Source organism: Calypte anna, chromosome 17 (genome assembly GCF_003957555.1).
Source record: "Calypte anna isolate BGI_N300 chromosome 17, bCalAnn1_v1.p, whole genome shotgun sequence".
Taxonomy (NCBI): domain Eukaryota; kingdom Metazoa; phylum Chordata; class Aves; order Apodiformes; family Trochilidae; genus Calypte; species Calypte anna.
The window spans coordinates 4181627-4205798 of NC_044262.1; the positions used below are offsets into that span (position 1 = coordinate 4181627).

At 48.7% G+C, this 24172-nt stretch overlaps 2 protein-coding genes across 4 annotated transcripts in view; one reads left to right on the forward strand and one right to left on the reverse strand.

Annotated features, from left to right (window-relative positions):
• On the forward strand, positions 1–5589 carry LOC103526435 (alpha-1-acid glycoprotein-like). Its single transcript, XM_008491516.2, has 6 exons — positions 1–199; positions 708–850; positions 1462–1535; positions 2099–2209; positions 2945–3048; positions 3519–5589. The coding sequence occupies exons 1-6, from the start codon at positions 101–103 to the stop codon at positions 3627–3629; spliced, it is 642 nt and encodes a 213-aa protein (XP_008489738.1). The 5' UTR covers positions 1–100; the 3' UTR covers positions 3630–5589.
• Positions 5375–24172, reverse strand: part of SLC25A25 (solute carrier family 25 member 25) — a 26082-nt gene continuing 7284 nt past the window's right edge. The window contains exons 1-10 of one of the 3 annotated variants that reach the window (XM_008491413.2): positions 20153–20530; positions 11791–11917; positions 11615–11702; positions 10699–10810; positions 9830–9988; positions 9330–9482; positions 9101–9208; positions 8723–8890; positions 8334–8484; positions 5375–7924 (exon numbers count right to left, since the gene is read on the reverse strand). In XM_008491413.2, coding sequence (XP_008489635.2) covers positions 7740–7924; positions 8334–8484; positions 8723–8890; positions 9101–9208; positions 9330–9482; positions 9830–9988; positions 10699–10810; positions 11615–11702; positions 11791–11917; positions 20153–20395 — 1494 coding nt within the window. In that variant the 5' untranslated portion in view covers positions 20396–20530 and the 3' untranslated portion in view covers positions 5375–7739. Of the gene's footprint in view, positions 7925–8333; positions 8485–8722; positions 8891–9100; positions 9209–9329; positions 9483–9829; positions 9989–10698; positions 10811–11614; positions 11703–11790; positions 11918–14503; positions 14812–20152; positions 20531–24172 lie in introns of those variants that run through there. The other 2 variants (XM_030461516.1, XM_030461515.1) reach the window with 2 other exon arrangements.

Consider the following 24172-nt stretch of genomic DNA (forward strand, 5'->3'; position numbering starts at 1 on the left):
TCCCCACCCCCCTGTGGGGCCACAGAAGTGAACGGCCGAGCGGGTGCATCCGTCTGTCCATCCCTCTGCAGCCTGGCTGCCTCCCGCCCGCTGCACAGCCATGGCCGCCATCCTCACCCTCCTCAGCCTCACAGCGCTGCCGCCCGCAGCCGCCATCCCCTGCGCTGCCCCACACCCGGACAACACCACAGTCACCAAGGTAGGAGAGCTCTGAGCCCCAGGAGGGCTGCCCCATTCCTGCAATGAGTTTGTGGGTGCTCTGCCAAGCTTCAGGAAAGGGGAAACCCTCCCTTCCCACCCACCCCCACCCAGCACCTCCTGAGGCGCCATCAGCACCAGGAACGGGCGGGAAACGTTTGCTGCCCAACGGCCTCACCTCAGCTTCTCCGTGGCCTCCAGCAAGTCCTAGACACAACCTCAAAGCAGGGGGCCGTGGGGCTATTTTTTAATGCAAATCCCCCATGGCATGGCAGAGCTGTCCTGGCACCCACAGCCAACACTGGGCACCATTTCCCCGTCCCCCCCTATGTCTGCACATACCTCGTTTTGCTGCTGCCAGTGCAGTGCAGGAGGGAGAACGGGCACAGCACTGAGGTAAAAAAAAGAATCTACAATTTTGCCACGGGGAGGGTGGGTGGGAATCTGTCCCTCAAAGTTCTCCCCACAAACCCTGCAGCTCTCGCTGCCCTGTCCCTGTCTGCCCACAGCTCCTGGGGACATGGCTGTACGTGGCTGGGGCTGCCCAGCTCCCCCAGCACCTCCTGGAGATGCTGCTCATCGACCACGGATTCCTCCACATGGAGCCCTGGGCCAGCAGGCAGGAGTTGCTCATCACCCAGACCGTGGCTGTGTGAGATGCAACCTCAGGTCCCTGCCCCAACCCCTCCCCTGGGGTCTTTGTGCCCCAATCCATCTCCTCCCACCTGCTGCCACCTCTTCAACATGACAAACAATCCAAGGAGAGGGTCTCTCCCAGCTGCTCCGTGCATGATCTCCCAGTCCTCTCTTCCTCACCACACCTTTTATGTATTTATTTACTTCAACAGCCCCCAGGTTCAGACAAATTTTGCAAGGCACAGAGGTCTTGCAGGCACCAATCCCTGCAGATGTGGAGGACACAGGCAAGGAGAAGACCTTTCCAGAGGTCCCTGTGCCCCAGCTGCTAACTCTGCCAGGCACCAAAAGCTGTTTCCTCCCCCAAGGGTCAGATTTTGAGGGGATGAATTTTTCTGTGCCAAGGCAGGCAGCTCTTTGCAGCTTGAGTTGTCTTGGGGTGGCGAACACCTCAACACCAAGGAGCCAGGACGAAGGCAAAACTGAGCGCAAGGGCTGCCTGTGGAGGGGACAGAACCACTGGGTTCCTGTCACACATGGAGCACGTCCTCTGTGCAGTGACAGGGCCAGGGGTGTTTCTGCTCTCTCCACTCTCCTTCCCCACCTCATCCTGCCCTCTCTCTCCAGGGGTGACCAATGTCTCACCAACAACTCCACCTACTTGGAAATCACACCTGGTAACACCACGCTGGTGAAGCACGGTGAGCAGAGCCATTGGGGTGATCACCCTGGCTGCTTTTTTGGAAGGGCTGAGACACACAAAGGTCTTGCATCCATGTTTTACACCATCTGACACATTTTATTTCTGGGTGGCTTTGTCTGTTTGAAGCCCTTGTAGACCCTAAACAGTTTCCCAGGGCCAGGGGCTCCATGGGTCTAAACCACATGAAGCAACACTGTGCGGCGGGCAAGGAGCAAAGGAAGGGGGTGGCCACATTTATAAAGTTGTTTAATAATCCTTCAGGGAAAGGAAGGGACCATGTGTGGCAGGTTTCAGAAAATCAATGAAGCCTCATGTTCTGAAATGGTTTCTTCCTCATGGAGGAAATGGGGTGAGTGATTTGGGGTGGGACTTGCAACCTCCCGGGACATGGTTTGCATTGACCAGACAAGGCAGCATTGCTGCAAGCATGGGACAGGGTCTCCCCATTTTTACAGCTCCCCCAAGCCAGGGGGTCAGGCACTCGGGGCAGTTTATCACTGCTGCAACACTGAGTATCTGAATGTCATGCCTGTCCCCAACCCTAATTCTGTTCTCACAAAGCCAAGACTCAACAAACCTTGGGGACACTGATGAACCTCAGCTCTGAAGATGTTCTCCTCATCCAGTATCAACTGCAGAGGGAAAGGACATATTTGGGGCTGTATCTCTACGGTATGCAAACTCCATCCTAAAGTAACTTTAAATTATTATGGGGCAAAAGACACACATAAAATTATCAGTTAAAACCACATAGAAACTTGGTTTTGCCAACAGTCCCTGATTTTCCTGATCCCATTGCTCCAGGGGTCACGGGAGTATTTATAAATCTCATTAAAAACTAAATCTCTTGGCAGAGCAGAAAGAGCAAGTTAAAGACCAAACCTACTTATACCATAAATATTCAAAGCACAGAAAACAAACACAATTCAGCATCGATATCATCATAAAAAATCTCAATATTTTCAAGCCAAACATGATTTTTCAGTACATACCTCCCGGGGCTGAGCACGTGGCTTTGCAGTGCTGGTAAAGCTGATCAGATCAAGCCACAGCCCATGAAGCAGAATTTCAGACCTTGATAAGGCTGCCTGCCCATCACCCTCCCAGGCTGCAAGGCAGCTGTTGAAGAGGTCAAAACCACACATAGACACCAACCTCAGCCTCATGCCCTGGAGTATCAAATTGTCCTGTGACCCCTGAAAGCAGACAGACCAAGGGCTGTTTGGAGAGAGGGTTAAAAAAAGACTGATGTCTGAGGTTGGTTTTGTTCAGGTTTATTGGACACCTTGGCAGAGATCAGTGGCAGCACAGGGCAGGGGGGCAGCAAGGGCAGGGAGGGGACACCAAGAGACATGACAAGGACACTTGTCCATAATTAACACCTAGGAAATGGTTCCCTTTTCCCAGCCCGGAACCAGAGCGTGAGCCCAGCCCACCGGGAAGAGTTTGAGCATCAGGCCAAGTGCCTGGGGCTAAATGAAGAGGAGCTGGTGTATGCACCATGGAAAAGGGTAAGTGGCTGCTGGGGGGGTTGGCAGAGCCCTGGGCAAGGAGCTGACAGCCAGGGCAGTAGCTCTCCCTGCTAAACTAAGGGTTTGGAGAGAGATTTTAAGGTGGTGGGAATGATTTAGGGGACTAAGTAACCATAGGCTTGCTGCAACAGTGACAGTGGTTTAAAACAACACACAGAGATATGTGACCACAGCAAATCCCTGCACCTGAGTGTCCCCAGTGGGCCAGTGGGTTAGTGCCTGCCTACTCCTGGCAGGGGAAGATGGCTGAAGCATGGGATTGTTGCCCTGAAATTTCTCATTTTGTCCTGAAATTTCTGTTTGCTCTCCAACAGAGAGGGAAGGAAGGGGGGTGGGGAGTGGGGGAGGAAGTTTGTTCACATAAAAAGGAGAAAAACACTCCTTTCTTTGGTAAATGCTCTGCTCCTGGTGCACTCACAGTTCCACTTGGCCCATTATTGTTATTTTAGAGGGAGCTGTGTCAAGTGAAAGAAGCCGAAGAAGGAGACAGCCCAGGCACGGAGCCCACGGCTGTGGTCACAGTGTCACCTCCCCCGGGTGCCCCCCAGGGGGATAAATAACCGCACGGCCAGCAATAAACATCTTTCCCACTCACACTCGATGCATCTTGTTGCTGGGTGCTGAAGTGCAGGGGTTCTGAAGAGCTCAGAAGTGGGGCCAGCAAAAAGGACCTGAACACCCGATTCACCTCGTGTGCTGGGAACTCAGCCTCAAGCAAGGAGGAATCCCAGACAAGGTGACACTTGGAATCAGCGCTGGCTCCGTCCCCATCAGCTTCCCACCAAGCTCTGCTGAAAAAGCAGCACTTCAATGAGGCAGTAATAGCAGCTAACCAGAAGAGGGCAATCATTAACTGGTTTATATGGGCGTGCCAAGCATCTGAGGAGTAATTGCCGTATCTAGGCGGCCAGAAACTCACCTGTAACTGGACGGTTCCCCTTTCAGCCAGTATAGACTGAGAGGAAGAAGGTGCTTAGCTAGAAGCAGCCACCCAGTTCTCTTGACAGAAGCTAAAGTAATCCAGCTGGGGCAGATGTTCCTGCCCAAAGCCTTGGACAAGGCCAGAGCTCCCTGATAACATTCATTCACAGCAACATAGTTATGACAGCATTGAAAAATTATCCTTGGGCCAGAAAGGGAGGGGATGCTAACCCAACCCAGGCTGGATTTTTACTTCCCCAGATCACATTTCCTCATTTCCCAATAAGCTCAGCACGCTGGAGGCAAAAGGGTTCAAGTGCCAAGATTCCTGTTGTTCTCTGTGCCTGCTGTACAACCCCACACATCCCAAATCACACCCCCAGCCCCAAAGGAGGACAGCACTGTCACTGTGCTTGGGAAAGGGGAGGTGGGGGTGTATTTAAGAAGAGACTGCTTCTGCTGTGTGTAATTCAGAGACTAATTCAGGCTCAGCTCTAACCTAGTAATTAAGCACTGAAAATATCCCTCTTCCTTAAAAAGAAGAAAAGGAGAAGAGCTGGAGGCAGCCCTGCTCCTCCCTCTGCAGCACCCCAGGGAGCCTTTGGCCCCATGCCTGCAGTCAACATGTTTTACAAGGTCAAGAACAGCCAAATCCCTCCTGGTGTCAGGGCACAAGTCCCTTCAGCCACATCTTGCCATAACCCCCACCTCGAGGAGCTGAAGGGCAGGAGGGGGCAGCAGCGTGAGAGGGGATGCTGCCAGCGCTCCGGAAAGCCTCGATAAGCGCCTCAGCTGACACGGCTGGGAAGCAGCGGCTCAGATTACAAGGACCCAGACTTCATGGTAGATTTATAGCTGAATAAAAGCCCTGAATTACAGTCGGAGACACAGGGAACCCACAACCCAGTCTGGTCCTGCAGCAAGTCTTGTTAACCAAATCAGAGGCCAGTCGCAGGACCAGCTGTGGTTCCTCAATGACCTTTAAGGATACCGCCTGGTTGGGGTTTAAGAAAAAAAATTGTACAAAGCTTTTCTTTTGAAAACTCTGTAAGCCAGGCTCCTTTGAGAGCCTAATTGAAGTGCAGAGTTTCCAGCTTTTCTGGGAAACTCGCTTCTCTGAAGAAGAGAGTTATGGATACAGCAGAAATGAGCCAAGTCCAGCAACACCCAGGGACAACACTCAGTGTCTGAAATGCCCTGACTCATCACTGCCATCATCAGCCTTGAGCTCAGACTTGCTGGTTTTGACTTTAACAATTCTGTTCTCCCAGGTCCTCACAGGGAGAATCCTTCCCTGTATCAGCATCCTCTGTGAGAATCCTCTCAGGAAGAGTCTGGTGACAAACAGCATCAATAAACAATACTGAGAAAGAGATGCAGATGACATGGTATCTCTTTGACAGACCTTTATTAGCAGACTGTTCCCTACATGAAGAATCCAAGTTAAATTTGCATTATAACAATTTGTGGTTACAGCTACAAAGATGGTTGTCATTTTGCATTGATTTTTGCATTCTGATATTCATATTTCCTTTAGGCCACTCTGGTAGGAAGGAGCCACTGCAGAATTTGTGATAGGTCTCAAGAAGTGGGGGGGGGGGGGGGGGAAAAAAAAAAATCATATCACTAACCCAGGTTGGTTAGGTTTCCACAAGGCCAACTACTGACAGCACTGGGTAGCCAAGGCAGAGCCTCACCTGGAAGACTCTCCATAAACCACTAAAAACTGCCAGCAGAAAAAGCAGCTGCTGAGTGCTTGCAAATCCTTTCCTGATTTCTCACACATCTCCACAGTTTGCATGTGAAGAGCACTGGCTTGGCAGGAGGATCAGCTGGTTCAGCCTCAAAGCACAACCGCAGCAGCTTGCATCCAACTTTCCTTCCATCTCTCTGGAAACTTATTTCCTTTAGATCCTGAAATTTCTCTCTTCCCCCCTTACCTAAAAATTCCCCAAGATCACTCTCAATTATCTGTTGTGACATCCAACATACACCAACCTTCTACTTCCCAACTTCAGCCATCCACCTCAAATCCTTTCAGCCATGCACAGAGGCAATTCCAAAGTAAGGCAAGCCTCCCTGTGCAACCTCTCCCCTCCTCCCCAGGTACTGCTTCCTCACCAGCTCCCTTCTTCCCTATGGCTTCTTGCTACAGAATTTCTCTGGGCTGAGGTGCTCCAGCAACAGCCCCAATGTGGGAAAGGCAGCTCAGGCCCCAAAGGGCAAAGTGACTTTAGCATCCCTCCCCACAACTCAGCTGTGTGATGTAAGAGAACAAATAACTTTTTAAAACAGGAGAAATACAAGCACAGTAACAATATTTAAACAAGTCTATAAAAATAGTCTGACATAACTCTGTTCAAATAAATACAAAATAAATATGTTTTAAGCAGTAAGACAGTGGAATGCAACGCTGGTCCGTTTTGCCCAAAATGAAAAGTTGGATGAGGATCTTCCAGGCCTCAGCAGCCAGATCCTGTCAACTAAAGTAGCCCACAACGCAGTCAGAGAAATTTTAAAGCCATCTATTTCCCTTAGCCTTATGAAAAGCACCCATTGAAAGAAAAGCAAGCGTGTCTTCAGGACTGAAAGCTTACCTCTCCCAGTGACAGCCAGCCCTCTCCCTAACAGCCCTTCCCACTGCAGACACACTCCTGGCTTGGGGACTCCATCCCACTCACAGGAACCTGAACACCAATCTACAAAGAGGTCTAAAGAGCTTGATAGCAGCGGAGGCACAGGGCTTGGAAAAAATCTTCCAGCTATCCTCAACACGAGGCAAAAACGAATCTGGAGGTCCTGCCCAGGGGCTCTCATGTTGTGCTGGGAGCACAACTGCAGAGGAGCTGTGAAATATTGTCTGTTGTTCACTAAAGCCATGCATCAAGGTGCCAGTTCATCCAGAGCTCCCCTGCCTTCCCCTTTCCAAGCCCCTGCTGAGTATAAGACAAGCTAATCCCAGCATGCAAAGGATACAGGCATGCAGGCTCTAGTCTGCTGCTTTTGTTAGTAAGTGTATCTTGTTAGTGGATTTATGAGACACACTTAAACCTAGAAAAAATAAATAATTCTAATTCTTCATCAGGTTGGCCTAAGCAACCTTCAGCCTGGATTAACCACTGCCCCCACCAGCCCTCAAAACCAGTATAGGTCAAAGTTAACATTTCATGTCAAGTCTTGGAAGCAGAACATGAATGTTGTCTCCTACCCAAAGAAATATATGTAAACATAACAACAAGCCTGGTGTGGCAGCAGCTCCTACACAAGGTTTGTACAAATTTAACCAACAGGTAGGAAGTTAAACAACTGAATGGAAAAAGAAGCTCTCTGAATGGAAAAATGGAAAAAGAAACTCTTTCAGCAAGTCGGAAGGTGCTCATCTGCAGGCAAACAGCTCTGTACGTGCAATAGGCTGAAAGCAGACCTGCTACCAAAGTCATTGCTCCCCATACTGCTGGGAACTGACCTCAGCAGCTCACACCTTAAAACTGTCCCTTGTTCACCTCCTGGTCTCCCAAAAGGCCCAACAAATGGGACCACATGATGGTTCGTGTGGAGCTCTGAGTAAGTAGCAAGATGGCAAAGGACACCAGATCTTCCCCTCCCCCTTACTGACGCACAAACTATCTGAGATTTCACAGCTTTGCTTAGTCAGCTTAGTGTCAACACATTCACAGAATGAGAGATGGCTATACGTCTTGGGATTGCACCCCAAGATTTCAGAGTTCAAAGTCCTCAGCATCTCCTGGTCACCGGGACTCCACACCCAGAGTCATCTTCAAGTTTTCATACACCACATAGCTGATGCTCACAGCTGGGATCACCTTCATGAAGTTGGGTGCCAGACCACGATAAAGACCAAATGCTCCCTCTGTCTTCAGGATGTGTTTGAACAGTCCCCTCATTGTCACTTCAGGAGCTCCCTCCACTGAAGCTGCAAGAGGGAAAATCACAATAAATAAAGCACCCTACAGGGTGACAACACTTGAAGGTAGTGCCTGTCTCACAGTGCAGTTCTGATTGCTTCCTGCTGAAGAGCAAAGGCACTTCATGGGGGGACAGCATCTGAACTTCTCAGGAAGTCAGGGCCATGGCACTATCCCCTCTAACTGCTCTTCAGATGCCCTTAGCCAAAAACAACTGATTAAGCAAAACAGAACCTCTGCCCTGGAGGTGCCTGGCCCAGACACAATGGGCAGCACAAAGTCCACTGTCCTTTTGCAGCATGGAAATACCTTCCTGCTCAGCTGCACTGGCCAGTTAAGCTTTTGTTGCAGTGTTTACACAAGGGAACCTGCTCCAAGACTATGCCAGGAGTTGCCACAGTTCCTAGAAGTTCTCACCTTGGGCCTGCATGCGTGTCCTCACAAGGGCCAGTGGGTAACTGGCAAGTTGTCCACAGGTGCTGGAGATGGTGCCACAAGCCAGCAGAACAAAGACTCCAGGGTCAGCACTATTGACAGCATAGCGTTGCAGCCAGGTGTTTTTTAAAGTCTGGAAGGAACAAGTCAGATGTTAGCAGTCAAGAGGGAATCAAAAGAATATCATGCATGATGTTAACTGGGAAAGAAGTGTTGTACTGGATTATCTTTTAGGCCATTTTGGCTAAAAATCTACCTGTGCCCCTTAAGGCTGATCAGGAAAGCTTTAGAAAAATTACTTAAAATTCCCTGAGAGGTCTGACAGTGCTACAGAAGCAGCACAGCCCTACAGAAGGTTGAAGGCTTCATACCTCATAGACTGCCAGGTCGATACCAGCATATGGAATGATTCCCAGCATGTTGGGGATGTAGCCTTTGTAGAAGGCAGCCACTCCTTCCTTCGTAAGGATGTTTTTGGCACAATCCAACATGCCTGAATATTGTCCTGTCTTCCTTAGAGCCATCCGTGTTTTCAGAACCTAGGAGACAAGAGGAAATGCCTTGAAGGTCTAGAGTAGAATCAACAGGAGAAAACTGTATAGGCCATGTCACTGTTAAGACCATCGTGGTCAAGACCACAGCAGTTATAAAAAAAATAATTATTAACTAAACTATAACAGCACTGGTGTTCTACCCACATTTTCCCATCTGAGCACCCTGTGGGCTGGACTCTCAGCCATGTCTCTCACCTCCATTGGGTAGATGCTGCTCTGTGCAATGGCCCCAGCCAGAGAACCAGCCAAGAGTCGCTCATGAATCCTCAGCATTTCCTGGTCAGTACCAATGAACCTCTTGATCTGTAGAAGCCCAGACAGACAGACACTGAGGGTCACCAACTTATCTCAGTCATAATTCTGTTTTTTCAGTTTGTTCTGCAAACCCTTCTGCAGCTGAAGTCATTCGTGGCCTTTTACTCACCTGCTCATAGGCCATGAACTTAATGGCAGATTCTGGTGCAATCTTCAAGACATTGATGCCATTCCCTCTCCACAGTGACCTTGGGCCACCCTCCCGGATCATTTGGGTAAAACCACCAACGATGCACATGTTGTTACTGCGGGAGGCATGGACCTGGGGCAGAGAGAGCAACCTTGGATCAGCTCCAGCCCTGATTACGACAGTGCTACGTTTTTTCCTAATCCAGGGACAAAAGGGCACTTTTCTATTTACCCAGAGATTTGCCAAGGCTTTAATCCCCCCCAGATAACTTCTACAATAGGAAAGCAGACTTTTTTTTTTTTTTTTTTTTCAAAGTCTGGTGTTAAATAATGAATCTAATCGATACCTCCTTTTGGAGTGGGAGGAAAGGTTGAACAGACAACTCTCACACCTAGTGTAGGATCAGGTACTTAGGCAATCCAAGAATTACAAAGGAATCTTCCTGGGTATTTAAACAAACTGCAACTGCTCCATCATACCTGCATAAGCACTTTCAAGCGGTCCAAAGGAGCTGTACAGGTTCTGGACACGGCACCCGCACCTCCACCTGCAACCAGATGTCTCCACCACATCCCTGTCTGCCTCTCTTCCACTGTGAACTCATCAGGGACAGTCAAATTCTCCCCTACATCAAAGATCTGCAAAAATATAAGGTGTTGAGAAATGTCTGATCAGCCAAGGTTTTACTGCTCTTTATCAGCACTAAGTGCTGAAGTACTGGATATGCTTATTCCAAGTCAGCATCTTGTCCATAACCCATTAACTCCTGTGCCTGGCCACAGGAACTGCCACTGCTCCAGCACATCACAAGAGGAACCTTCACATCTAGAAATTTCTGCCTGAAGAGCTGGCAGCTGCTGAACATTTGTCTGCATTGAAATATTGTGGATCCTAGTAAGGAACAAAGTGACCAGCTGAGGACAGCTGTGTAGCAAAAAAGCTGAGCCTCTCTGGAACCTTCCAAGTTCACAGTCAGTTTGATCTTGTGAGGTGCTATTTACAAACACTGAAGTATCTCCAGAAAGAGGGGCTGTCAAATCAGTTTCTAGTCCTAACAGGTCCTGAACCAGCAGGGGCTGGCCACTGCTATGAGCTCCCAGAGGTGCCAGCCAAGCAAACAACATCTTGTGCAGAAGGTGCAACCTGTGCCAGAGGCTTCAGAAGCTGTGCCAGTGACAGGTGTCAAGATAAGAGGACAGGAAATGACTGGACCTTTGGAGCTACAAGGCAGCTACTGAACCATGAAAAGAAAAGATTGGAGACTGCTGATAGCAGCTGCTGGGGGTCAGGACTCTGTCTGGAAAGCTGGGGAAAGCCAGAGACCTGTGGCAGAGGAACCATTTCTTACCGTGGAGTGCTTCCAGTACAGGATGATTTCAGGAATGTTCTCTACAGGGTGCAGCAGGTGATAGTCTCGCCACTCATTCCAGTCAATTGTCATTGTTCCATTTTTATCCATGCTAGAAAGATTTATTATGAGATGAGTAAAGGTTCCCACAGGATGACAAATTCCTCCTCCCCTTCCCTTTGAATATTCAGGTCTACATCAAAAAAAGCTTTGCAAAGCAGCTATAGAAGATTTCTACAGAGACACAGATTGGAAATTTTCTATTCACCAAACACTGCAGATAGGTAGAAGGGGGCTCCTTTTTTTTCCTTCCCTCTCTCTCCCCTTTAACTGACCCACAGGAGTAGTTGCATCCCCTCCTACCAAACTTAGGTCTAAATAACTGACACTGAAGGGAAAATAATACTTACTAGGTGACAGGACCCCAGAAGTGTCCCGTCCTTATTCTGACACAGAGGCAAACAGACAGAGGGAAGGTAGCAGAGGAAAGAAAGAGGAGAAAACAGCACAAATAAGTGGTTGTTAACATGTTAGTGCCACATGCATAAAGCACTCAGCATTTCCAAAGAGCAACTGCAGAGTCCCTCTCCAAAGCAGCAAGCTCCAGGCAGCAGGACAATCAGACAAGGATGCAAACCAGCTCAGCACTTCCCCACAACAGGTCAGCAAGGTAAGAGATTCTCACAAGAACTCTTTATATAATGCATTATGACATTGTAAGTGTCAATTAATGGGAGGGGAGATAAATAAATAAATACATAAATAAATAAATACATAAACAGTAAGAGGCAACAACAGAGGAGCTGCAGTCTCTGGAAAGAGTGTACAGGGTTGAAAGAGGAGATGGGTTTCATGTCCCTACACTCCCTTCTAACCCAGTAAAAAACACAAACAGAAAAAAAAGATGAATCCTCACCTCTTCAGGATTTTCTCAGCCTGCTGCTCAGAGATCTTGACTCCCAGGTCCCGCAGAGACTGCACAATCTCCTGGGCATCAATACAGCCTGCAAAGATAAGCCAATGAGCTCAGATATTCCTGTTACAACCTCATACATGATGTAGTCTATTAGTGAGCATGAGAAAGGTGTTTACCATCATTCTTCTTATCCAGACTCTTGAAGACCAGTCTCAGCTTCTTTTCATGATCTTGGAGATAGTGAACAAATTCCTCAAAATCCAGCTGTCCATCCAGGTCCTTGTCTCCAGCCTTCACAATTTTCTGTTCAGAAAACAATCAAAGCCCATCAGTCCCACTGTTCATTCAGACAGATCTGTCCCTTCTTCCACTGTATTTAAAGATAATTTCCTCCACATTTGACTTTCCCTCCAGAAAGCAGCTGACAGAATTCTAATTCTGCTAAGAAATTTGAGCAAAGCAGTAGAGGAGAAAAGTCACCTGATTCCAGGCAACTGTTTCCTGAAGTTACTTACGTAGATGAAATGCCTGATGCTTTTTTATCAGGGATACTCTGCTAGTATCATGTGTCTAATCTCTAGCCCTGTATCAGCTTAACACCTTACACAGCCCTTGTGGAGGTTCTTGAGCTAAGTATGAGGCAACAGATCTGCTCAAAAAGTGAATCACAAATCTTTGAGTAATAAAAAAGCCTGAAGAAGAAAAGGTATTTAATGCCTGCTATAATCCTTAGAGAAGTAAGGTCTTTCTGGCAATAACTAACTCCAACCAGAAAAAGCCTGTCCAGCTCTAGTGGACACAGACAAAGATAAAACCCCTATGAACTGGTTTAAGCACCCTGCAGCTATGAGCTTTAATTATACAAGTTTCCATGAGATGCCTCTAGAACAAGAAAAGGTTCTTAGTAGGACAAAGCAAAAATCAAGATCAGACTCTTTGCCAGACATCTAGGACAAGGTAAATGACTAATTAACTCATGGGACAATAGCAGATAGCTTGTCCTATCTAAGGGCACACTGCTACTTGTTGACAGGTGAGGTGATCTCCAGACTGCAAGAATGTGGCTCAGGGAGTTCCTACTCCCCTTCTCGTTCAGACACTTGCCTTTGACAGTCTGTAAGCCTCTTTCAAGATGACCCAGTGAGCAACACTAAATGATGTGTGATTCAGCCTAGTGCACCACCTGAATTTCTGTTTTAATTCCTGTAACATTTCTGTGAACAGCAGGTGGGTTGCTAAGGAAGCTCTGAGCTGCGATGAAACACCAGGCTAACCCTCTGCTCACCAAGACTCAGTTCAGTATCTAAGCTTCAAAGGTAACAGGCAAACAGGTTTACTGTATTTCCTCAGCCTAAGAGCACCAGTCCCCTTCATGAGCCTTTGTTTCAAAGCCATTAAGTGACTTCAATACTAAAAACTTCACCATGAAATTCTCTTGCCTCACCAAGTCCTGTCACTGTAGCCCTAATGCTATGGGGATTACTCTTAAGCATTTTATGAAACTTAAATAAGAAAGTGCTGTGCCAGCTGCCCTGACCTTTAAGGTGTGCCCACTATTCTTAACCTGCAATTTATCATATGACTGTTGTAAAGTTCAGATTATGATCCCACAGTCAACTTGTGGGCTAAAGATAGTCCGACACCCCTGGCAGGCCAGGAGATTGGCCTTCAACAGCTGAATCAGGGCTTCCCTCTGAGTGGCAACCCCCAACCAGTTGACAGGCAGTAATAATTTAGAGGTACTGTAACAGAGATGTGACTGTGCAGCTGCTGCTGTGCTCTCAGCATGCCCCTAATACCCACAGAGGTGTGGGATGAGTGATCAGAGCTGCCTTGCTCTGCTGAGCCCCCTCCTCCAGCATCACAAAGCAAAAATGCTGCACACTGTGGAACAGTGAACTGCAACACAGGTGAAGGGTGAGAAAGCCACACTCCCAGCATCTTCTCCAGAAATACAAACAAACCACAGAAACATGGAATGGTTTGGGTTGGAAGGGACCTTAAAGGTCACCTATTTCCAGCCCCTGTGCGTGGCCAGGGACATCTTCCACTAGATCAGGTTGCTCCAAGCCCCATCCAACCTGGCCTTGGGAATATTCCTGCCTGAAGCTCTTCACCCTCTACAACAAATATGAAATCTCCATGGACAGAACTGCTCATCAACAGCTGTGCTGGCTGCAGAGGTTTCTGTGGTCATCTGCCTAACACACAGCTCACCTTGGGACCCCACACATCTTAGAGCCTGCTACACTCCCCATTCACACCTCTGCACAAAGGAGCAGAAAGCCCACCCAGCTCTGCTGTCCAACAATCAGCTCTCAGGGCTCTTGACAGCCTGGCCATGAAAATCACACCAGAAGCAGCAAGGGAAGGGAAGGGCTGGGATGCAGTGGGAGGTGGTGCATCTCCCATCCGCAGTGACGGGAAAGGCTCTTGCACAACCTCCCTGAGCTCAGCCCATCCTTCAGCTCCCAGCACAGCCCTGATCCCCTTCCCAGGGCCAGACCTGCAGAGTACACACCTCCCCTGGAAGGGGGCATGAGGAAGGGAGTGAGGAGGAGGAAAAGGAAACGGATGTGGAGTGCTGAGTTTGAGAAGACCAGCCACACAGATCCATCCACAGTTTGGAAAACCTCTTTTTCTCTTCAGAACAGTTTTAGAGGCACTCAGATCTCATCCAATTCAAACTGAAAGAATCAAAAAGAAAAAAAAGCCCACTCCATGCTGCTTCAGCAAGCCCTGCCAAGGGGAAAGGTGTCCATGCTGGAGCCAGCTATTACAACAAGAGATGTTGGGAATGTGTTCCCCTGCCAGCAGCCACTCGGGAGGGGGGTACAGACCACCCCTCTCCAGAGCTCATTCCCTCCCGCTCTTCCCTCAGGGCCATACCTGCTTCCACTGCCTGTAGGTGGAGAACTCCTGGGAAGGAATGAAGAGGCTGAGTCTGAAGATAGATTTGAGCTCAGCCGGCAGCCCCTTCGACTCAAAGTACTCAAACTCTGTCTGTGACTCCCCGAACACTGGCACGTAGAGGCAAAGACAAAGCATCTTCCTCAGCCCGAGACTCAGCTGCCCTGCTCAGACCTCACCGGGAAGGGAAGTTAAACTGAGTGATTCCCCTCAGCTAATTTCAGTCGGTAGTGGAAAGGAAATGCCAGCGAGTCTCATGACACACGCCTATGAGCAAAGCCGGCTCCGGTGGGATTGGCTCTGCAAGCCCTGCCCTTCTACTTAAAAGGGAGGCAGTGGCTGTACAGTCCCACCCGGCTGCCAGCCAGACACACGTGAGTTGCCATTGCTCAACACCCCCATCCCATTGAGCCCAGGGACCTTACATCAGCTCACCACAAGTTAACTCTTACCCGGCGCCTCTTAACCCAAGAGGCTTTGGCCAGCAGCCAAGACACTCACTGTTCTTACATCCAACCAGACCTTCTGGCCTGGTCTCACCCCTCTGGGGATTTACACACACACAACACAGTAGGGACCAGTCTGGATCAGAACCTCTCCCACCATATAACACTGGAGGACTTTCACTGTCCTCCTCTTCCCCAAAATTCTTCCTCTAAAACACAGCCAAGAGTGGGATGCCAGCCCCTTACTGTTTCTGTACATGTTTGGGAAATTCCACTTTATTATACGGTTTCTCTGCTGTGTCACTGGCTTTGGTTCCAAGATCTGTGCCAGCTCTGAGCAGGCAACCCCTGCACACCAACATCTCTCCCCTCTGCAGCACTCAGCATCACTAACACAGGCAACAACAACACCTGTGGAGAAGGTTTGTCATTGTGCCAAATACCAAAAAAAACCACCAAAATCAAGGGCAGGCTTCAAAACAGCCCCAGCTGCTTCAAAGCCTCCCAGCTATGCATCCACACAGCAGTTACAGCAGCTTAAGAGTTCTTCCTCCTCTTCCATCACCAACTACCCCTTGCAGTCAGATGTGTGCTGTAAGAAGTGACCTGGGCAGAACATTTTCCAGTTTCTACTATTTACAATTTAACCCCTTTGTGAGTTCCTGAGCTTCCATCAGGTGCAGGCCAGGCCAGACAGAGTGTGGCACGTGCATCCTTTCATGTTAATACAATTCCAGCCTTCTGAGGATTTAGTGGGGTTTGAGGAACGGGATAACACCTACAGTGAGAGTACCAAATAAGCACAGCAGGTAATGATACTGCTTGGTATGGAATTACTGACTGCTAATATGAATTTAAAAATAAAATTATAGTCTTGATGTTCATCGAAGTACAAGGAAGGTGCAAACACCTACAGCCAAGAAGCAAAGCACTGTAATTCTGCTGCACTCGAAGTCACACAGCATGTTTGCTGAACTGGTTTAAGCCAGAGCAGCTAACAGCTTTCCCCCCACTGCAGACACAGCAACATCTTGTGTTTGCTCTGTTTACACAGCTAGGCCAGTGCAAAGTCCATCCAGCACTGCCCTCCTCAGATCCTGGTGCCCAAGGATCCTTTACGTCTTCACCATGGTGTTTTGTCATTTAGGTTTAAAGAAAAGCCAAGGTCTGTAATAAGCTGTTTGTGGAGCTGCATGTCAACCACACCAATCTGGAATATTTAATCTGGGGCTTTATTTCAAAGATTTTTTTTTAATTTTTTTTTTTAATATAAAGCTTAATAAATCACAACCCTCAGCAACTCAGTACCCTTGAGAAAGGTGACCTCCAATGCCATCACCTCACCTACCATGGCACTACTGCCACGTTACCTAACCAGGCTTAACCTACTCCCTGCTGACGTCTCTCTGCACGAAAACAGGATCTTCTCAGGGCCTCCAGATCCTCTTAAAGATCAGCTGCAGCAGCTCACTACATGCACACCAACACCGAGCAGCATCCCAACACCACACATCACTGGGCAGACACCGAGGCCTTCAGCAGCCTGAGCAAGGTGAGCAGCTCCTGCCCAGCTCCAGGTAGTAAGTGGACAAACCTAACTCAGCTTTCCTCCACCAAGCCTTAAGATCCTCCGTAGTCCTTCCCACGAGTTGCCAAGCATCACTATTATAGCTGCTTGGCAGCTCAGTTGCTATGCCAACATGATGCAGATTTTCCCAATAAAGTCTGCCTAGAGTTGGCAGCCAGAGACAAAAGGCAAAATCTGCACATTTTAGGAATAAAAAGCCTACTACCTACGTCAGAGGAAAGGAAAAAGGTAATGAGGCTAAGAAGGCTGATTTTAAGCAGGGTATTAATTACAGGACAGCAAGCTAATAAGGAAAGACAGATTAGGAATGAAGTTTATACCAGTAATTCTGGTTATAATGACAAAGGAAGTTTAAACAAGCATTAACAAGTATTTAGATTTCACCTAAAAGAATCCCAGTAAACCTAGAAGAGCTTAAAAGGAAGATCTCTCTCCAAAGCTGCAGGGATCTTTACTGCTTGAACATAACTCATAGGAGGTCAGGACCCAAGTCTCAGCCCAGGTCCTGTTCCCCCAGCCCCTGCAGCCATGCAACCACCCCAGGGCTCCCTCTGGACAGTACATCCCTCATTAGCACTGCCTATTCCTGATCAAACCAATTTCAAGTCACTCCTCCCTGATACTTCTTCCATTAGCCAATTCTGCCAGTGAAGCCAGAGCTGGACCTACACATTTTTGGTTGATAAGAAGCCAGCCTAGCTAATACACTTCTCTGCTAAAGGGAGCAGTTGATGGGTCTGTCTTCTCACTATAAAAGGTTCACTTTTCTTTCCATCAAGGAAGCTGCAAACTCATTGTCCATTTTATTTATAGTATTTCATCCTTATTTAACTGCTGCACAAGTTACCAGTTTCAACACCCTGCCATTCCAATGCTTTCCAAGTCATTTGTACTCTTCCAGGCATCTGCTTCATCACCAGTTTACTACATCAGCTCCAGGACATACCTCCCAAAGGATGGGAGGATGCAGCCATACAAGGAGCAGGAAAGTATGCTGATAAATTTTGAATTTACTTTGCTAAAAAAAAAAGTCTCTAAAAATATCAAGTTCCAGTGAACGTCACAGTCACGCAACTAACATCCTCCTTCACAGGCAGAACAGCTTTCTGAGCACACCCTGGGCCAGGGAGAGAACCACTACTGCTCTATGTTTTCACTGGACTTGCAATTTTTCTGTTTCTGGAAACTAGCTTATAATTAATTGTACAGTACAGAAAGTCCTCACAAAGCACAAAGTGTCAAGTGTATGAAGGAGAGGAGTTAATAATTTAAGAGACCCCCACAAAGAGCTGCAGCCAGCCAAAGCTGTGCAGGGGGAAGGACAGAGCCCAGGAAGGCAGACAACACTACATAAAGGTAACCAGGAAAGGTGACCTGTTCCCTGACAACACACAGATCCAAAGATACAAGTCCATATGGTGACATCAAGGGCAGATCAGACCTCTCTCCTGTGTACACACACCCAGAGGCCAACACATCCCATTTGCTATCAAGTGTTTTTCTCCCAACACCTGCAGAAACAGCCTCATGTTGAAATCATTACCTTCAAGCATCTGAGCAGAAATACACCAATTACAATGTGTAGATTGAAGAGCCAGGGCTAGGAAGCACCTCAGGTCAAATTTATGAATACATATAAATTCCTCACAGTAACCCAAGTAGCAGGTGTGATATTTTGTGGTTTTAGCAAGTACCTAGTTACAGGTGTTTTTACAGCATGAAGTGACATACAAGCCAAGAGATTCTCTCAAGGTCACAGATGTTCAGTGGCAGAGAACAAAAGCCACTTCCCCCCCATATTTTCTTTAAACACCAAATAACATTGTTTGCTCACAGTGGTTTCTAACCTATCCCTAAGGCTGTGTGAGACTTTTTGCAACCCTTCTCCTTCAGACAGGTAATTAGGACACAGATATCTGATCAAGCACAAACAAGTCATTGCAGCTTAGCAAGTCACCATCCATCAGCTGAGCCAGGACAGCTTGGTGCAGTATTAGCCAGCCTGAACTGCAAGGTAAAACATATCTGCATAATCCTCAACAGAAAAGCTTTATGCTGCTTTTTACTTTACAGTCAGGGCAGGCTAAAATTACACAGTCACAACCTCCTAGCAGATGGGCAGTTACTTGCTAACCTGCAATAACTGCATTTTACCACATCCTTATCCCTCTAGGTTTTTCTCCATTTGCCAATTTTGGAGTTCCTATGCAGCAAAACTTCCCAGGGTCACACAGGAAAGAGGAGATTGGTATCAGCTCTCAGAGAAAGCTTCATTTGCAGGTGTAAGCAGATGGGCTCTCCCTGACTGAGGGACCATTGTTCCCTGGAAGACACCAGGGATTTTCAGCCCTACAGTTTCCAGATTTTCATCACAGCCTCCTTCAGTTCTGAGCCTCTGTCCTTCTTCAACCTCTGTGCACAAAAGTCCTCTCCTTCTCAAAATGCACACTCTCCTCTTTTTGAAGAGGATGCACAGTGCTAACTGCCAACGAGGGTGATGAAGGCAAAAGTCCCTGCAGATTTTTTCTTCTGATTCAGCCAGGGAGTGGCTTCTGCTCCCCTGAATGCAAAACACCAGCCTGCCTATTCCCATTGAAAACTGCAGCAGCAAGGATATTCATCCCCTTTACAACCTGAGCTTGTTCATCCCCCATTTTAGAGAGAAAGCTTACAGCAACTACCATGCCCAATTCCCTGTCAAATAAGCTGAATCACACACCCCTATCTCTGCTGCAGGAGTTATGTCTAACTCTTTCTCCCCTGATCCCAGGTCACACCCTTGGTCTTAAACTACGTGTGGTCAGAGCTGACTGCAGAATCCTCAGGAGAGACCGAGTTCCCTCCCCATTAAAAAAGAAACCAGAATTGCAGTCAGCCAGCACTGTGCTAAAGCCCAGGCACTAAACTAAGCAGCTTTTGTTTGCCTCCCCCCAGACAAAGCCTCACCATTTCTTCTCCACCAATTGTGTGCACCCACCACCTCCCCACTCTCCCAGCCCCCGGGAACTTCCCATCCTCACACAGCTCTCACACTCTCCCTTATGCCACCCACTCCCCAGGGATAGGCTTTCCTCTCTTCCGGACTGTGCCATTCAGACAGCTACTCATTTGCTTATAACATGCTAGATTTTTTCAGAGGCTTGCCAAATTACCAGAGACTGACTCCAGAACATTTTAGATTATATATGATCCTCTGCTGGTCTCCAGTGCAGGGGTAGGACTCACCACTAACCTGCATTATCATTCCCTGCCTTACCAGGCTTCCTAAAAGTTCCCCAGGAACCTTGGAGGCCCCCACACTCCCCCCTGCCCCTCAACAGCATTTTTTCCTCTTTTAAACACGTCTGAGAGGTTACATCACCTCCCCTTTTCCCAGACATTCCCCTGGTTCCCCCACATTTCCCTTCTATCAGCCACACATTGGACCCTGCTCCCTTCTCCTCTTCTTCCACCCCCCCCCCCATAAAATACACACACATGCACCTCCCCCCAGCTCCTCACCCACTCCACCTGCAGCACCCCCTGCTCTCAGCAGACCCCACACTCACTGTCATGTGCACCAACCCCTCCTCAGGCCCCTGGATATCCCGTTACCTTTGGAAAATGCTCTGCGGGTCCAACCACCAGTAGGATAGTTGGTCTCCTTTCAGTGGGATCAGTCCCTCTGTCCTGTGGCTTCCCCAGCATCTTTGGCCCTTTCTCCCCGAGGCCTGGAAGTGGGGTGGTGTTTCTGGCCTCATCCTCTTTTTCATCTGCAGGACCTTGGCATGTGGCCCTGGGAAGGAAGCTAGACAGAAAATGCCAAAGGCTCTGCAGCATCGCTGCTCCAGCGAGCATCCCGGCCAGGGGCACCCAGCACCCCCGGGAGCTGCCCCGAGGCCGAGCCTGTGACTGCGCTACCGAGCACCCCCCGGGCCGGGAACCGGCACGGCAGCGGCAGGATCAGCCCAGCGGCTCCACAGGCTCGGGTTCTTTACAGACCGCTCCTGCAGACGCTTCCTGCCTTTTGAAATTGCTGCTACTGCAGTCGTGCCTGGCCTGACAAGCAGCTCATTGTACCCGAGCCTCAGGAATCTGATGGCAACGGACAAAAGCACGAGAGCTCTGGCACACGGATGGAGCCGAGACGCGGAGCTTTGGAGACGGCTTGGGCAGAGGAGCCGAGACGCTGCGCTTTTCAGAGGAAAAGCTAAAAATGAACCTGTCCGAGAGACGCTTTTCTCAGAGCCGCCAATTAACCCGCGCGTCCCGGCTCATTCCCAACAGCCCAGGCTGAGCACCCGGGCTGCGTCCCCACTGCAGCAGTGCCCGACCAATCCTGGCTCCCAACACTGCGCTGCTCCTCACCACGGCAGCGCGCACAGACGGCCGGGAGCGCGCCCTCGGCACTGCCAACAACATCCCCACAGGGCCGACCCGACCCGACATCCCCGCAGGGACGAACCCGCATCCCCGCAGGCCCGCCCGACCCCGCATCCCCACAGGGCCGCCCGACCCATCACCGGTACCGGCCACGCTTACCCCGGGCAACCGGGCAGAGCAGGGCAGTCCCAGGAGGAGCGCATAGAGCCGGGAGCAGCTCTTTGTCGGGGCAGCAGATGGTTCTGCGGGGCCGAGCCGGCTTTTCCCAGCCCTGCCTGAATTAACCTCGAGCTGCGCCCGCTCTCCCGGCGCCATTATGGCCTCATCCGTCACTACGATGGCTCCGGGTGCTGCGTTGTGCTGCTGTCCTGTGGCTTCCAGCACAAGGCAGCGAGCACAGCGCTTGCCCAGCGGTTCATCTCTAAGATCTAACACCCTGTGGTTAAGCTGTCGGCGATTAGTGAGGCAGGAGGGGTTCTGCTGAAGGGGCCTTTAACCACACAATCAGGGGTAGGATCGGGCAGAGCTGGGCTACAAGTAAATATCAATATATCGGCACAGAACACGGTATGGCCTGGATTTCTACAAAACAGACCACGTTTCCCATTGCTGCCACAGGTTGATCGCTATCAGCCTCCTGACCAGGGCACCACCAGAAGCATCAACCAACCCACCCTGGTGGAACCGGGCAGCCCTTATCTGTCAGGCACTACAGGATGGAGTCGGGCCTCATTTTCCATGTTAGAGCACCAACAACTCACTAGGTAGCCCTAGATTCTTGCCAGCCTTTTGCATCGGCAGACAGAGGGCACTGCATGCCTTGCTTTCTAAAATACAAACTGACTTTTCCACAAGAAAACAGTTTTTAACATGCAGACTCAGTACAGACCACAGCTTCCATCAGCCAAGGCTCCCTACCCACAGCAAGGTCCACAGTGAGCAGAGGGCTTTGAATTTTGAGTGACAGACTGTAGGAAACTTCTGTTTTACAGATACTAGATACTGAAACACAACCCAAAACCTGGGAAGGACAGCAAGTAGCCCATTTGCCAATAAATTTCAGAGAAAGAACACTAAACATCATACTTGAGAACTTGCTAATGCTGAATTCCTTTACCAACCTAAGCAATGGAAAAAGAGACACAAGCACATAGGAAACATCACATTAAAAAAAGAATTCTGCAAATACTTTGTAATTACTTAAGTAGAAAAAAATGCTGTTTAATCATAAGGTCTACACACCTTATGCAACAGGTTTTTTTACTTTAAAACTTGACACTAAAAAAAAAAAAAAAAAAAGAAAAAAAAATCAGTGACAGTAATGGGGCTGGGGGTTTGGCGGAGCCCTGCCCCTCTGAGTCCAGTTCTGGTTGAGATGAACTCAGAAGCTCAGGCTCAGGCATTTGTATCATGCCTCGATTACCCTGAGCTGCTGGCAGTCATCACAACTACAAGCACAGAAGTTTAACGACTTTCAAAAATGCAGTGATTCCTCTACCATGGCATTTGAAAGCTTCTAAGCTCTCAAGCCAGAGTAGGAACAAAGCATTTTCTGAACTGGGGACATCAGCTTGTGTTTGCCTAAGGCTGTTGTTCCACAAGCAGCAGTAACTGATCCGAAGCTTTCTGCCACTACAAGGGGTCACCCCCCACATCCACATCAGCTCTGCACTTACCTTGCTCCTGTGCTCCTCCAACAACATCATGAACCCAGCCAAAAATCAGAGCCTTCTGCTGGGGTAGCCACCTGAGGCTGCTCATGGCTGGGGTCCAAGAAAACCTAAGTGCCTGTGGAGAGGCCACTGGAGTCACAGCCTACAGAGCCACAGTATAGAAGGAAAGCACCTGAGTGGGACTTGGGAATTGTCCTCAGTGGTCACTTAGTGCTGGGCTGCCACACACAAAGACCCATAAACCATCTGACCTTATCTGACACTGTTCCTTACAGTTCCTCTGCACTGTATTAGCTTCAGTGGTGTGCACAGGACAGGGCCCCTCTGTTACTCTGCTCATGCAGAGGTTCTGTACTAAAACAATAATTAGTGCAAGAAATTACATGCCCGGGGTTCAATCAAAGCCCAGACTGAACACCACTTCCTTGGCCTTTATCCTCACTAGAGGAAACCTCAGAGGAATTCTACTACTGCAATAATCCACACAGCTCCTCAAAACCAGACTTCTCTAATCATATTTAGGGAAAAAAAAAACAAACAAAAACCAACACCAAAAGAAACCACCTTTCTTTTAGCTAGTGGGGAATTTTATTAGGTCAGAATACTAAACCTAGTAACAGCAAGATGATTATAGCTGGAGGCAAGAGAACTGCTCCTAGAGGGATTCTGTAGGAAAGTAACCTACCAACAACACCACAAAGCAAATCATTCATATCTAAGAAAAGATGCAATAATACCATGAAATAGGTATTGATGGAAGAACAACAACAAAAAAATAAATTTTATATATATATATATGAGGAAAAATTCGCTTTTTCTAGAAATCATAAGACCTCAGTCACAGTGAAACAGCTTTCTCGACCCAGGCTTCATTAGGAGACAGTCAGCCCTCCAGTTCCAGCTGTTTCCATGAACCCAAGCCAGGATTTTGAAGGCAGAAGAGCACCAGGACTGATCTGAATGCTGGCTCCTGGCCAGCACACCCGTCACTGCGGACAGCAGGCGCCTGGGGCAGCTGCCCTCAGATCCTACAACACCAAAATGGATGGGCATTAGATAGCCCGAGGGGCAGCTGACAATAAAGTCGCGTAATCCACCCAAACTGAGGCAAAGGAGAAAGGGAAGAGCAAGAAAGTGACGTGTTTTGCTTAATTAAAACAGTATTTTCCTACACACTGCGAGCTGCCAGAGCTAAGTTCTGCTTGAAGCTGTAAACCCAAAGTATCTGGTATCCTCTCCAGCCACACCATGCAGGCCACATCTTAATACCTGCTGAGTCTGAAACCCTGGTTTTCCAACAGGCACTTGCTCTCTTCAGCCTGGTAGTACCGGGGAGAAATTCAGAGCCAGCCCATCTGCTCTAAGGAGGCTTCTAGGAGGCTTTTGAGTAACTGCACAACGTTTTCCAGAAAGAATGTGAGCTTCCTCACCAGACAGCTACCTAACGTGTAAAAAATGCAAGAGGAGGGGTGAAGAGGAAGAAGGGCAGAGGGAAGGGAAGGGAAATGTGCTGGGAGCAATGACCCTTCTCCTCCTCCAGCTCAGGAAGAGCTGTCACCACGGTCACCATCTCCAGTTC

Bases quoted from the DNA above. Each gene is read 5' to 3' on its own strand.
- LOC103526435 (XM_008491516.2), top strand. From the start codon at position 101: ATGGCCGCCATCCTCACCCTCCTCAGCCTCACAGCGCTGCCGCCCGCA. The intron at 200-707 runs GTAGGAGAGCTC...GTCTGCCCACAG, and splicing joins ACAACACCACAGTCACCAAG to CTCCTGGGGACATGGCTGTA. The intron at 1,536-2,098 runs GTGAGCAGAGCC...GTTCTCACAAAG, and splicing joins CACCACGCTGGTGAAGCACG to CCAAGACTCAACAAACCTTG.